The sequence below is a fragment of the Echiichthys vipera genome (assembly GCF_963691815.1).
Source record: "Echiichthys vipera genome assembly, chromosome: X".
Classification (NCBI taxonomy): Eukaryota; Metazoa; Chordata; class Actinopteri; order Perciformes; family Trachinidae; genus Echiichthys; species Echiichthys vipera.
Genome location: NC_139825.1, coordinates 6,151,072 through 6,164,481, shown reverse-complemented (window position 1 = coordinate 6,164,481; position 13,410 = coordinate 6,151,072). Strand labels below are relative to the sequence as shown.

The following is a 13,410-nucleotide window of genomic DNA, read 5'->3' as shown; positions in this document are numbered from 1 at the left end:
TGATTAATATGTCTTTATCAGCAGGTTATGTACCACAGTCATTTAAAGTAGCTGTAATTAAACCTCTTCTTAAAAAGCCCAGTCTTGATCCTGAGGTACTAGCCAACTATAGACCTATATCTAACATTCCTTTTCTCTCTAAGATCCTCGAGAAATTAGTCGCCAATCAGCTGTGGGACATTTTTTTTACATAATAATGAGTTATTTGAGGAATTCCAGTCAGGATTGAGAATGAATCATAGCACTGAGATAGCACTGGTAAAAATGACTAAAGACCTTTCTAATATCTTCAGACAAAGGACTTGTCTCTGTACTTGTTTTACTAGATCTTAGTGCTGCCTTGGACACTATTGACCATCGCATCCTGCTACAGAGACTGGAGCATCTAATTGGCATTAAGGGAACTGCATTTAACTGGTTTAAGTCATATTTATCAGATGGATCTCAGTTTGTACAAGTTAACGACAAATCCTCCATGCACACTAAAGTTAGTCAAGGAGTCCCACAGGGCTCTGTCCTTGGACCGATTCTATTCACCTTATATATGCTTCCCTTAGGAAATATTATAAGGAAGCACTTCATACATTTTAATTGTTATGCTGATGATACACAATTGTATTTGTCGATCAAACCAGAAGAAACCGATCAGTTAGCTAAACTTCAAATGCGCATTAAGCAAATAAAAAGCTGGATGACCTGCAATTTTCTGATGTTAAACTCAGATAAAACTCAGATAATCAGACTTGGCCCTGAAGGCCTCCGAACTCAATAGCTAAATATATTGTTACTCTGGATGATGTTGTGTTGTCCTCCAGCACCACAGTAAGGAATCCGGGTGTTATTTTTGATCAGGATATGTCCTTCGATTCTCACATAAAACTAACAACAAGGCCTGCGTATTTTTACCTGCGTAATATTGTGAAAATGAGGAACATTGTGTCTCAGAAAGATGCAGAAAAACTAGTCCACGCATTTGTTACTTCTAGGGTGGATTATTGCAACTCCTTATTTTCAGGCTGCTCCAATAAGTCTGTTAAGAGTTTCCAGTTGGTCCAAAATGCTGCAGCTCGAGTACTAACTCAAACAAACATATTTCTCCCATATTAGCTTCTTTGCACTGGCTACCTGTAAAATCTAGAATAGAATTTAAAATTCTTCTTCTTACCTACAAAGCTCTTATTGAGCTCATAGTACCGTATTACCCGACTAGATCGCTGCACTCTGAGAATGCAGGGCTACTTGTTGTTCCTAGAGTCTCCAAAAGTAGAATTGGAAGCAGAGCCTTCAGCTACCAAGCTCCTCTCCTATGGAACCGACTCCGAAGAGTTATTCGAAAGGCAGAAACTATCCCCATATTTAAGAGTACGCTGAAAACTTCCCTCTTTGATAAAGCTTACAGCTAGGGCTTACGAGCCCCTAGCTATGTTGTTATTTTTTAGATGATTGTGTCAGGACAGATGACTGTCCTCCGTGGAGCTGGGTCTGTCTGACGTTCCTGCCTGTTTTTGGGAGGGTTTTCGTTGCCACTGTACTCTATGGGGGAATTGTTGGGCTATACCTACTCTGTTAAGTGTCCTGAGATGACTTTTGTTATGATTTGGCACTATAAATAAAATTGAATTGAATTGAATTGAAGTACAACGTGCTTTGTGTCTTCCTGTACAGGTGGCTGGTGTGTGTTGTCCAGTCCAGTTTATTGTCCAGCCACAGCACAAGGTATTTGAATGAGTCCACAGCCTCCACCTTACGTCCCTCTGGCAGGACTGGTCACGGTCTTGGTCTGAACCTCCCAAAATCAATGACCAGCTACTTCGTCTTGGAGGTGTCGAGCTGTAGGTGATTAGTGTGGCACCAGAGAGCAAAGTCCCCCACCAGACTCCGATACTCCTCCCCTCTGTCACCCCTGATACATCCACAATGGCTGTGTCATCGGCATACTTCTGTATGTGACACAGCTCCGAGTTGTAGCAGAAGTCCCATGTGTACAAAGTGAAGAGAAGAGGGGCCATCACTGTGCCCTGAGGGGCTCCAGTGCTGCTGACCACAGTGTCAGACGTGGTGTCCTTCAACCTGACGTACTGTGGCCTGTCAGTGAGGTAGTCTCTGACCCAGTCTACCAGATAGGGGTCCACTCCCATTCTGTTCATTTTTTCCTGAAGTATAGGGGGCTGGATGGTATTAAAGGCTGGATGGTATGGTTAAACCTGTTGAAGAAGTCATTCAGCTCATTCGCCTTCTCGATTGTCCCCCCTGTAGCTTTGGTCTTTGTGTTGTGACTTGTGATGGTCCTCACACCTTCCCAGACCTCCCTCATGTTGTTTTCCCTCAGCTTCTGCTCCACCTTTCTTCTATAGCTGTCCTTAGCTTCCCTTACAGGAGTTTCACCTCCTGCTCTGCTGCCTTCATGGCCTCCCTGTACCTGCTCCTAAAGGCAGACTTCTTCTTGTTGAGGACAGCCTTAACTCCCCGCGTTACCCATGGCTTGTTATTAGGGTAACAGCGGACAGTCTTGACAGGGGAGACCATGTCTGCACAGAAGTTCAGGTACTCCGTAAGACAATGTGTCATTCCCTCTATATCCTCACCGTGCGGGCTGATCAGCACATCCTAGACTGTGGTGTTGTAACATTCTCTCAGAGCACTTTCCATCTCAGGGGACCACCTCCTGATGGTGTGAGTTGTCACCGGCTGTTTTTGGACCAGGGAGGTATACAGTGGCGGTAGGTGAACCAGGCTGTGATCAGACTTGAGACTTAGATAAAAGTACAGCTGCATCAAATCCAACTGCTAGGTAACCTAGCCTAGCTTGCTGACGTTAGGTATGAGCTACGCTAGCAAAACAATTAAACACGGACTTACCAGCAAGGGATGCACAGGCGTCATCTCTCTTCTCTTCTCAGCACCTGATTCATGTTCATTCATGTTGTCTCTTATTTGTTTATTTATGCCTCATCATTCCCAGATTAATAAAGCAGGCTGCATACTCTGCGTATGGGGAGCAGTGGGCCTGATTACACAAGTGGTTTTATTCAGTTTTTTTCACCCATGCGGTGAGTGAATATGCCTGCACTGAACAATTTCAGCATTTTTTTCTGTAATAAATACCTTAGTTAGGGCCATCCATTTCATGAAGTGGACATATCAAAATAATGAAAAACACATGGTTATTTGTTGTTGTCTGGTAGGGAAAAGTAGGGTCAAAAACTAAAGCCCCTTTGAGGATTTGTTCCTATACTAACAGTGTCCGCCCACATTTGTAATCCAAATTCCAGCCTTGATTGTACTGCATGGCAACATGAACGGGAACAGGAAAGTAAAAGAGACACACTCCAATAGATGTCAATTAAACTTTGGAATGTTTCAACTAGTGGTGGGACACAATCAAAAAAAAGAATTAATTAGAGGCTTTGGAATTAATTAATCGGGATTAATCACATATCAATATTCTAAAGTAGCAACATTTTTCAATTTAAATGCATTTTGATATATGACTTAATATATTATAAAAATAAAAAAATAATAAAATAAAATAAATAAAACAGTGCTTAGTACAGTATATTCAAGACAAGTGAAAACCTAACATTGCAAAAATATTTAGAATAATATCCTTGGCATAAAATAAACAGTTAAACATAGAGTGCTTTTTCTCCCATGTTTTCAAAAACACATAAAACAAAAATGATCCATCAACAAAGTTTGTCTGTGCTAACGTTAGCTGCAACATGTTTAGCATTGGGGTGGAGCAGAGGCTGAAGAGCCCCGGGGGGAGGTACATTTTTAGACAGCTGTGCCCTTTGATTATTTTTCCTCCTCTTAAATCAAATTTTTGAGGGCCTAAACATGTATAACTTTTTTAAAAACTTTGAAAAAAATTAGATATTTATTGGTCTCAGTCTTGGGTGTGGCAAATTAGCTCTATAACGCCCCCTTGAAAATTGGTAGGCATGTGAAGAATGCAGAGACACTGCCCCCTCACCATAAACCCCAAAAGTGGTCTTTAACATGATCATACATTGTCCAATCTATGTGACAATTTTCACTTATAGTCATAGCGACCCCTGCTGGTAACAGGAAATTACATGTTTTATACTTTGATGTCCTCGTCCTAACTGGTTCATCACATCAACCTCAAAAGTGGTGAGGAGAGCCTTAAGACATGAATGATGCTTCGTTGTGAACATGGGACGATGTCATTTAATGGCACAGCTGTGGCAGCACGGTGTGTTTTGATGAAACGCGATGACAAAAGACACTGCTGAAACGGCACACTAGGCGTTCGGATATTTTCTAAACTTCACATGTTTGATAAGAGACCGGCCCTGAACACAAATGTAGGACAATTTTGAATTGTAGTCATAGCGCCCCCTACTGGCGACAGGAAGTTAAATTTGACATATTTTGATGTCCTGTTCCTAGCCGGGTGAACACATCCACCTCAAACCCGCAGAGACTTAAGACCTTCATGATGCTAGATCATGTAGCTTTTGGTTTTTCATCAAATTCTGTTGTCCTGGCGACCATCCTTCGCCATGAAACAGGAAGTGGTTGTAACTTCAACATACATTGTTCATTATGCCCCACATTTCTCATGATTCATTACAGCCCAGTCCTGTACACATTTGCATCTCAATATTTAGTCATAAGCGTAGCGCACCCTACTGGCAACAGGAAAAATTACAAATATCTACCGATTTACATAAAACTTACATTGCAGGTTCTACACCTGATGTAGGGAAACATGAAGCATGTTTTGTGTATGTTGGGTAATGGCATGTCAGCCATTTTGTCCCGCCTGCCATGAACAGGAAGTCGCTCTAACTTTAGCATGAATTTTCCAAACTGCACCACATTTCCCAGAGATGGTAAGCATCAAGGCCTGAGGACCTAATTGTCCAATCTGCCCCAAATGTCTCATGCATGACAAGAGCCCCGTCCTGAACAAACCTACATGACAATATTGACTAACACTGAGAGCGCCCCCTACTGGCACACATCAAATTACAGCCCCTCCTCGAGGATGGACGTACTTTTATGAAAATTGGTAGGCATATATAACACCTCCAGATGTACAAAAAAGCCTCTTTGAGCCAAATCCTAAACTCAACAGGAAGTTGGCCATTTTGGATTTTATGCCCATTTTCAGACATTTGCACGTGTCATACAAACTCCCCCAAGAGATTTAACCTGATCAGCTTCAAATCTGGCCAGTATCATCTAATTACTTGTGTGATCAATGTTACCTCATATCTTTTCATTTTTCTTGAGCATGTGGTTGTGGCATGGTGGCGAATTTTGGCGTTGACAGGAAGTTGCTGTAACTTGAGCATACATTGTCCAATATTTACCAAACCTTTGATGGTTGATGAGAGTCCGGTCCTGAACAGATCTCATCTGATGATCTGATAGTAATAGCACCCCCTACTGGTGACAGGAAATGTGTCTTTTTGATGGTGTAATACTTTGACAAACTCCTCCTAGAGATTAAATCCCATCACCCTCAAAATCAGCACGTACGGTCTAAAGACCTTAGTGATCAAAGTTACCTCATATTGTTTAATTTTTCTGGAGCGTCTGGTTGTGGCCTGGCGGTGAATATTGGCCTCACGTTATGAAACAGGAAGTTGCTGTAACTTCACCAGACATCATCCAACCTTCAACGAATTTCTTAGGCGTGAAAAGACCCCCTCAGCCTGAACACACCAACAACTCAATATTAACTCAAAGCCACAGCACCACCTGTTGGACACAGGTGGTCATCCTAATATGTCATCCGATTCACATCAAATTTTCAATGTGTGTTCTGGGTTGGATGAACAGCATGGCAAAGCAAGTTTGATATGCACTTTCTAGCGCCACACAGTGGATGCAGGAAATGGGGCAGGTTATGACACAGGAAGTTGCTGTAACTTTAGCATATATTGTCAAATATTCACCAAATTTCTGAGGCATGGCAAGACCCTTTGTCTGAACATGCCAACATCTTTATATTTACTCACAGCCACAGCGCCACCTGTTTGCAACAGGAATTCAGCCTAATATGACACACTTTATACAATTAACATCTATTTTTCAATGTGTGTTCTTCGTTTGATATACAGCATCTTTGGTAAGTTTCCATAGATTGTCTGTGCAGCCTCTTCCTTTGTGCAGTGTTTTCTGAGACACATAGCCGTATTGGCTGGAGTCTGGCCGGTTCCCCTGAGGTGCACTGGGTGCGAGTGCCCGTTCATCGCTGCTTGCAGCTTTGGTTTCAGCCTATGTTTGTTTCAGTTGCTTCCAACAGTTGATCAATGGCGCACAGTGATAAAAAGAGAGAATTGTGTCAAAAATTGTGTATTTCTCTTGTATTATTAAGGCAAATATTTGAAAGCCTGAACCAGTGATCATGTAAGATTCAAGAAAAGTGTGCTAGTATTATCACTTAATCTATCATTCCTTCTTGCTTTCTTTCCTCTTTGTCTTTTTTGTTACTTCTTTTTTACTCTCACAAAAATCCAATCCGGATTTTCATACGGGAATTCACTGAGAATCGGAATTCCTACTCGATTTTACTGTTTCATCCTTCTCTTTAATGTTACAAACTGGTTTGGTCTAGGGGTTTAAAAGTTCCATCTCATTTCACTGGTACTAACCTGGACTGAGCTGAAGAGGTTTAAAATGATGAAAACACGTAAAGTAAGGGCTGCTTTCAATCACCGCAGAGAGTAGGTTGAGGCAGGTTGGCTTCACAGGTAGCATGCCAGCTGCTGGATTAGCGGTTAACTCTTCTGCGATGAGGCAGAAGTATGGTGAGTGGCAGGCTCTGTCATTTTACTTCAGTTCAGTTTTTGGTGTTGTTGGTTGGATCCTAACAATAGGTGCACAGCTGTCCATGGTCTGAGACGGTGTGAAACTGCAGTGTGGTCAAATGCTATTTTCAACGGAGAGTCTCTGTGAGGTGTTCATTTCTACCTTGTTCACCTGACAACTCTGCTCCATCTAACCGCCCAAAATGCCTGGACAGTGTTTTATCACATAGACAAATAAAACAAATAAAAGGAAGAAGAACACACAGGGGACCTAACTCCTAATACTGAAACCCATCTTTTCCAATTTTCAGTCATATTCTCATTCCGCCTGTGGACATTTCTTTACCTCAATAATTTCTCCATCTTTTTTTTCCAGACCCTCCAAGTGCTGTGACAAACCTGACCCACCAGGCAAGGCCCGGGTCTGCAGTGGGGCTGGGCCGTGTGGAGTGGCTGGTACCTTTGGTGGTGGTTTCAGCTCTAACTGTCCTCTGCCTTGTTCTTCTGCTGACTGTGCTTGTCTACTGGAGGTGGGTATAACAACACCATCCCTTATGAACTACTTTTCATTTGGTGGTCTAGAGGTTGTAGGGTAGATGGATGTCTGGAAGGGTGGATATATGATGCATATTTGCACTTGAAGATGGGAAGGGGATAATTCATCATTGCCAAACTTTGTACATTAAAGATACTAAGGAGAAAAAAACATCGACACCAGTAGTGGAGTGAGTGGGTGTTTTGCTGTTTACAAACACTACAGATGTTTCATTGTATAACTTCAATCAGTTTGGAGAGGTAAATACTTGTTCACAGGATTGAGCTGCATCGTGTTTCAGCTCTGTCTCAGCTTGTGTGTGTACACAGGGTGAGTGTCTGGAAACATCTCATGCAAGCAGTGTTCTCCACTCCAATATGCACCTGGTCTATTTTTGCTAGAGCAGCTAGCATGTCTTAGACATGAAATTTTTGTTGAAATTTATATGAATATTATTAATATGTATTTAATGAAGATCCATTTAAAAGTTGAATGTGTGAATCTGTGAATATGTATAATCTTTATTAAAAGCTAAATTTAAAAAAAATAATAATACACCCACGCGGCAGTTTGAGGGGTACATAATTATTGCTTTTCAATGGAATATATATATATATATATATATATATATATATATTTAGTCTGTACCCTTTAAGGTACTACTTTTGGTAGACAACATTTTAAGTCACTATATTTTATTGAAAAATGTATCTCAACCTTGATGAGCCAGCTCTACCGTTTGGTGTAGTTTTGCAATCCCAAAAATATCCACTAGATGGCACTGTATCTGTGAGCAGTATGCGTTTTCAGTGTTCCTTCGATCAGGAAGTCACACAGCGAAAATTCACTCTTCCTTTGATGACGCATACCGGTGGGACTTTCAAATGGTAAAACTATTTTGTTGAAATATTATCATTTCAGATGAGTTGTTAAACAGAGTTTTTAAAAAAGAGTACATGCTTTGTAATAGGGGTGTGCAATATGGCAAAATATATTTCTTTTACAGTAAAATAATCATCGTGATTTTAAAACGTTTCTTTTTACATTGATTTTTAATTATTTTGCAAGTTACTGAACAGCGCAACTAAAGTAGTTTCTTATGTAAAAATATAACCCTAAAATAGAAAATATATAACAAAGCATTTAGGCCAAATAACCTTCTTAAACAGATTCCACCAGTTTGTGCAATTTTGACAACTTTTGCCAGATACAGTGGACATTTAACAAAACTCTTCCTAAAGCTACCTGTTGCCTCTGCACTGTGAATGGACTGCTCACTGTTTCACTCTTAGACTGTTTAGTATGCTGTCTCTTTAGGTTGTTGAAAAGGTTCATTGTGTTACCATCAGTTGGGCGCACCTTGTGTGACTGTGTGTGTGTGGCAGGTTTGGGCAGAAGGCGTCCTCTGTGAAGTGACGGCGCTGCCTCCTTGTTAAACACGTTAGGAGTCTGCAGTTGCATGGGACATTTACCTGTTTCTTTAAGGCGCATATTTTACAGCTTGTCCAACACATTTTATAAAAAAGTGTGGGTAGACAATGTTGATGTGACACGACAGTCTGACACTCGTTAGGACACGGTAGTTTGGTTTACATTTTCAGCCATGACTTCCTGCTACTCTCTGTATCAATTAGGGCTGCAACGATTCGTCGACGTTGTCGACAAAAATCGATAATAGAAATTGTCGACAATGAATTCCATTGTCGACAATCGTCGCTAGACGTGTTTTTCCAACAGAGTGAGGCATCTCACTTCATTACAATCTCTGCCGAGTCGCACATGCGCAATAGCGTCTCTGACGAGCGGTAACGCACACAGAAATGGCGGCGTCCAACACAGAAGCTGCGCGCACGAAAACTTCCAAAGTTTGGGAGCATTTTAGCCTGGATACGGCGGATAAAAAGATTACTTGCAAGGTTTGCAAAGCAGACCTTGCGTATCATGGCAGCACCTCGGTGATGCACGAACATTTAAAGAGAAAGCACGTCGGGCAGTTGAACGAAACGGAGTCCGAGTCTTCTCGGTAAGATTCAAGTTTTGATGTACATTGTACATTTTATAAGCGTATTTTCGCTTTAAAAGAGAGCTTTAAAGTTATGCCTGACTGTGCCTGACGAACGTATTTTAAATTAAATGCATGCAGTCCGAAGAGGAGAGCCACCTTGGACCCCTTTCTGCAAAAGAAGCAGACGTGCACCCCGCAACAGGCGACTTCCCTCACTGAGTCAGTGTTGCAGATGCTCATCTATGATATGAGGCCGCTCTCCATGGTTGAGGGTGCCGGGTTTCAACAGATGATTGCCCAGTTCAACCCAGAATACGTCCTGCCATCCAGAACACGTCCTGCCATCCAGAACCCATTTCACCCACTTGATGGAGCAGAAATACAGTAAAACGTTTCTGAAGGTAATTGTTTAAAACACACACACGGTTCATATAAGCAATCACACATTTCACTTAAGAGCAATTATATATTTCATATTAGTAATCACACACAAACACACACACACACACATCATAATTCATATAAACCAACACATATATTTCATACAAGCAATCACAAATTTCATTTAAAAGCAATTATATATTTCATTCATAAAAGCAATTATATAGATATACATATATATTAAAATAGATTAAATACATAACTTAATTTTGGTAAAATCATAGAGTTGCTGCAATTATTAAAACTGTAAAACTTGTATGTTGAATTGTTTCTGCTGACATGTAGGTTTTTGCACGTTAAATATTTACAAAAATCAACTTTTGTGTTTAAAGGTAAAGGAGATACTAAAAGAGGTCAACAGCTCCCTCACACTGACGTGTGATGTTTGGACCAGCCGTGCCACAGAGGCATATCTTGGAGTTTCGTGTCACTTCATCACCAAAGACTGGCAAATGAAAACTTTGAACCTCGCCACTCTACCTCTGGAGGAGAGGCATACTGCTGCGAATATCATGATGTGGATGGAAGAGGTGATGGAGAAATTTGACATCTTGCCTAGCAAAATTAAAGCAATAGTACATGACAACGGGTCTAACATGGTGGCGGCAGCTCGACTCACAATTGGTCTTCAGTCCGCTGTGCTGGCCACACCCTCCAATTTATCGTCAACAGTGCCCTCAAAGAGCCCAGCATCAACAAAGCTACTGCTGCTGCAAGAAACTTAGTGGAGCACTTTAGGAGAAGTGAGCTGGCAAATTCAAAACTAAAGAAGAAGCAGCAGCAAATGAACACCGCAGAGCACAAGCTGATCCAGGATGTCAGTACGCAATGGAATAGTACTTATTACATGGTGGAGAGACTCCTGGAGCAGCACTGGCCAGTCACTGCAACTCTCTCTGACCCTGAGGTAACACCAAGAGGCAAGCACTACTTTGACCTGAAACCAGAGCAGTGGGTGCTACTTGAAGAGCTGGTGCAAGGGTTGGGGCCTTTTGAATGTGCGACCGTTTTCCTCAGTGGACAGGAGTATGCTACTGCTTCATGTCTTCCACATCTGGTCAAAGGGCTGCAACGGTCCATACACCAAACCCAGTATGAGACGAGCTCAGGACAAGCCTTTCGAGCCATTGCAGGAAAAGGAATAAGTGAGAGATGGGGGAATCTTAACACTGCGTCTGCAGAGAGAGACAACCCAATTGTTCTTGCAGCTGCCATCGACCCAAGATTCAGAAAGATGAAGTTTATCTCACCTGAAGATGGCACAGGGGTGCAAAGTACAGTTGAAGTTCTCGCCATAAAAGAAGCAAAGGCCAAGACTGGGATACATGATGACCCTGAGCTACAGCAGAAGAGGAGGGGTCATGTCCCAGGGGGAAAATCAGCGCTGGATAACCTGCTTCAGTCTGACACTGACAGTCTGAGTGAGGAAGAGGAGGAAACCCTGGAGGACAAAACAATCCAAATGGCGAGGAGGGAAGTTCAGATGTTTTTCACAGAGGCACCAATAGCCAAAAACAATGACCCTCTCAGCTAGTGGAGAGAAAATGAGGGGCGTTTTCCCACACTGTCAAACCTAGCAAGATCTCTTCTGTGCATTCCTGCAACATCCACCCCGGCAGAGCGAATCTTCTCAGCAGCAGGAAATATCTGCTCCCAGAAGAGAGCAAGCCTCACACGAGACCATGTGGATATGCTGACTTTTCTTAGTATGAATAAACTGAACGACCTAGCCTGAGCCTCATGTTGATTTTAAACCTGTACTGTTGATTTTAATTTATTATTTATTTTTTATAAAACATATTTGCCTGTCCTTGGACAGAGGTTTGTTTATTTATTTATGGATTTATGGCCTATCAGCAGCAAAGTTGAATAAAAGATGCATTTTTCATTGAAGTACCCACCTTTCTTGTGTTTATCATTTGCCACATAATTAAAGCAAGCTCATGCTAAATTTAAGAAAAAATTAATAATTATCCGATTAGTCGACTAATCGTTTCAATAGTCGGTGACTAGTCGACTATTAAAATAGTCGTTAGTTGCAGCCCTAGTATCAATCATGAGGAGGGATGAGAAATCCTTGTCACTGCCTGTAGTTCGCTATTGGTGCATGAGGCAGACTAACCAATAGTGTGATTTGACTAAAGAAAAAAAACCCTGATGCGTCTGTGCAGAGCATCAAACAGCAGTGGATAGAATGTGTCCTACAGACGATACTACAATCTCTCTGCTTTGGCAGATCATCAACACGTTCTAATCCTTTACAATCTAATATCGTCATTTCAATTCAATTTAATTCAATTTTATTTATAGTGCCAAATCGTAACAAAAATGATCTCAGGACACTTTACAGACTAGGTATAGACCACACTCTATGACTTATTTATGATTTACATAGACCCAACAATTCCCCAGTAGAGTATGGTGGCAACGAAAACCTTCCCTATTACAGGCAGGAACGTCGGACAGACCCAGCTCTATGGAGGAAGGCCATCTGTCTTGACCGATGGGGAGGAAGAAAAGGAGAGAGAAAGAGAGAAAAGACAGACAGATGAACAGAGAGAGACAAAGACAGAAACAAAGAGAGAGACAGACACACTTCCAGTAACTATAATAATATCTATAGTTTTGTGAATATGACTTACTGGACCACGGCAGCAGGCACCACCATGATCAGCAGAGACCTGAGAGACGACAAAGCACAAACAACTCTGGGGAAGAAGTGAATTAGTAACATGCATTAATGAGACATGAATGATACAGACAGAGAGGAGAGAAGCTCAGAGTATCTGGAAAAGTATTATCCCCTGGCAGACTAGGCTTATAGCAGCATAATTAAGCAGAACAAAATCCGCTTAAAAAATAACAACATTGCTAAGGGCTTGTAAGCCGTAGCTGTAAGCTTTATCAAAAAGGAAAGTTTTAAGTTTACTCTTAAATATGGGGACAGTGTCTGTCTTCCGAATAACACTTGGGAGTTGGTTCTACAGGAGAGGAGCTTGGTAGCTGAAGGCTCTGCCTCCCGTTCTACTTTTGGAGACTCTAGGAACGACAAGTAGCCCTGCATTCTCAGAGCGCAGCCATCTAGTCGGGTAATACGGTACTATGAGCTCTTTAAGATACGACGGAGCCTGACCAATAACAACTTTGTAGATACGGGGAAGGATTTTAAATTCTATTCTAGATTTTACAGGTAGCCAGTGCAAAAAAGCTAATACAGGAGAAATATGTTCTCTTCAATTTGTTTTAGTTAGTACACGAGCTGCAGCATTTTGGGCCAACTCTTAACAGACTTATTGGAGTGCAAAATATGCAGTCCTTGTTTTTATTTTTATGTGAGAATTGAAGGACATATCCTGATCAAAAATAACATCCAGATTTCTAACTGTGGTGCTGGAGGACACAACATCATCCAGAGTAACAATATCTTTAGCTATTAAGTTTTGGAGGCCTTTGGAGCCAAGTACAATAACTTCATCTGAGTTTTATCTGAGTTTTACATCAGAAAATTGCAGGTCATCCATTTCCTTAATGCACATTTGAAGTTTAGCTAACTGATCGGTTTCTTCTGGTTTGATTGACAAATACAATTGTGTATCATCAGCATAACAATGAAAATTCATGGAGTGATGCCTTATAATATT

At 41.4% G+C, this 13,410-nt stretch overlaps 1 protein-coding gene across 1 annotated transcript in view; it reads left to right on the top strand.

Moving 5' to 3' along the window:
• Positions 1 to 13,410, top strand: part of LOC310966028 (receptor-type tyrosine-protein phosphatase gamma-like) — a gene marked incomplete at both ends in the record, with an annotated part of 771,775 nt that overhangs the window by 706,317 nt on the left and 52,048 nt on the right. The window contains one exon of the mRNA XM_083939815.1: positions 7,165 to 7,318. Within this exon, the coding sequence (XP_083795941.1) occupies positions 7,165 to 7,318 (154 nt within the window). The remainder of the gene's footprint in view (positions 1 to 7,164; positions 7,319 to 13,410) is intronic.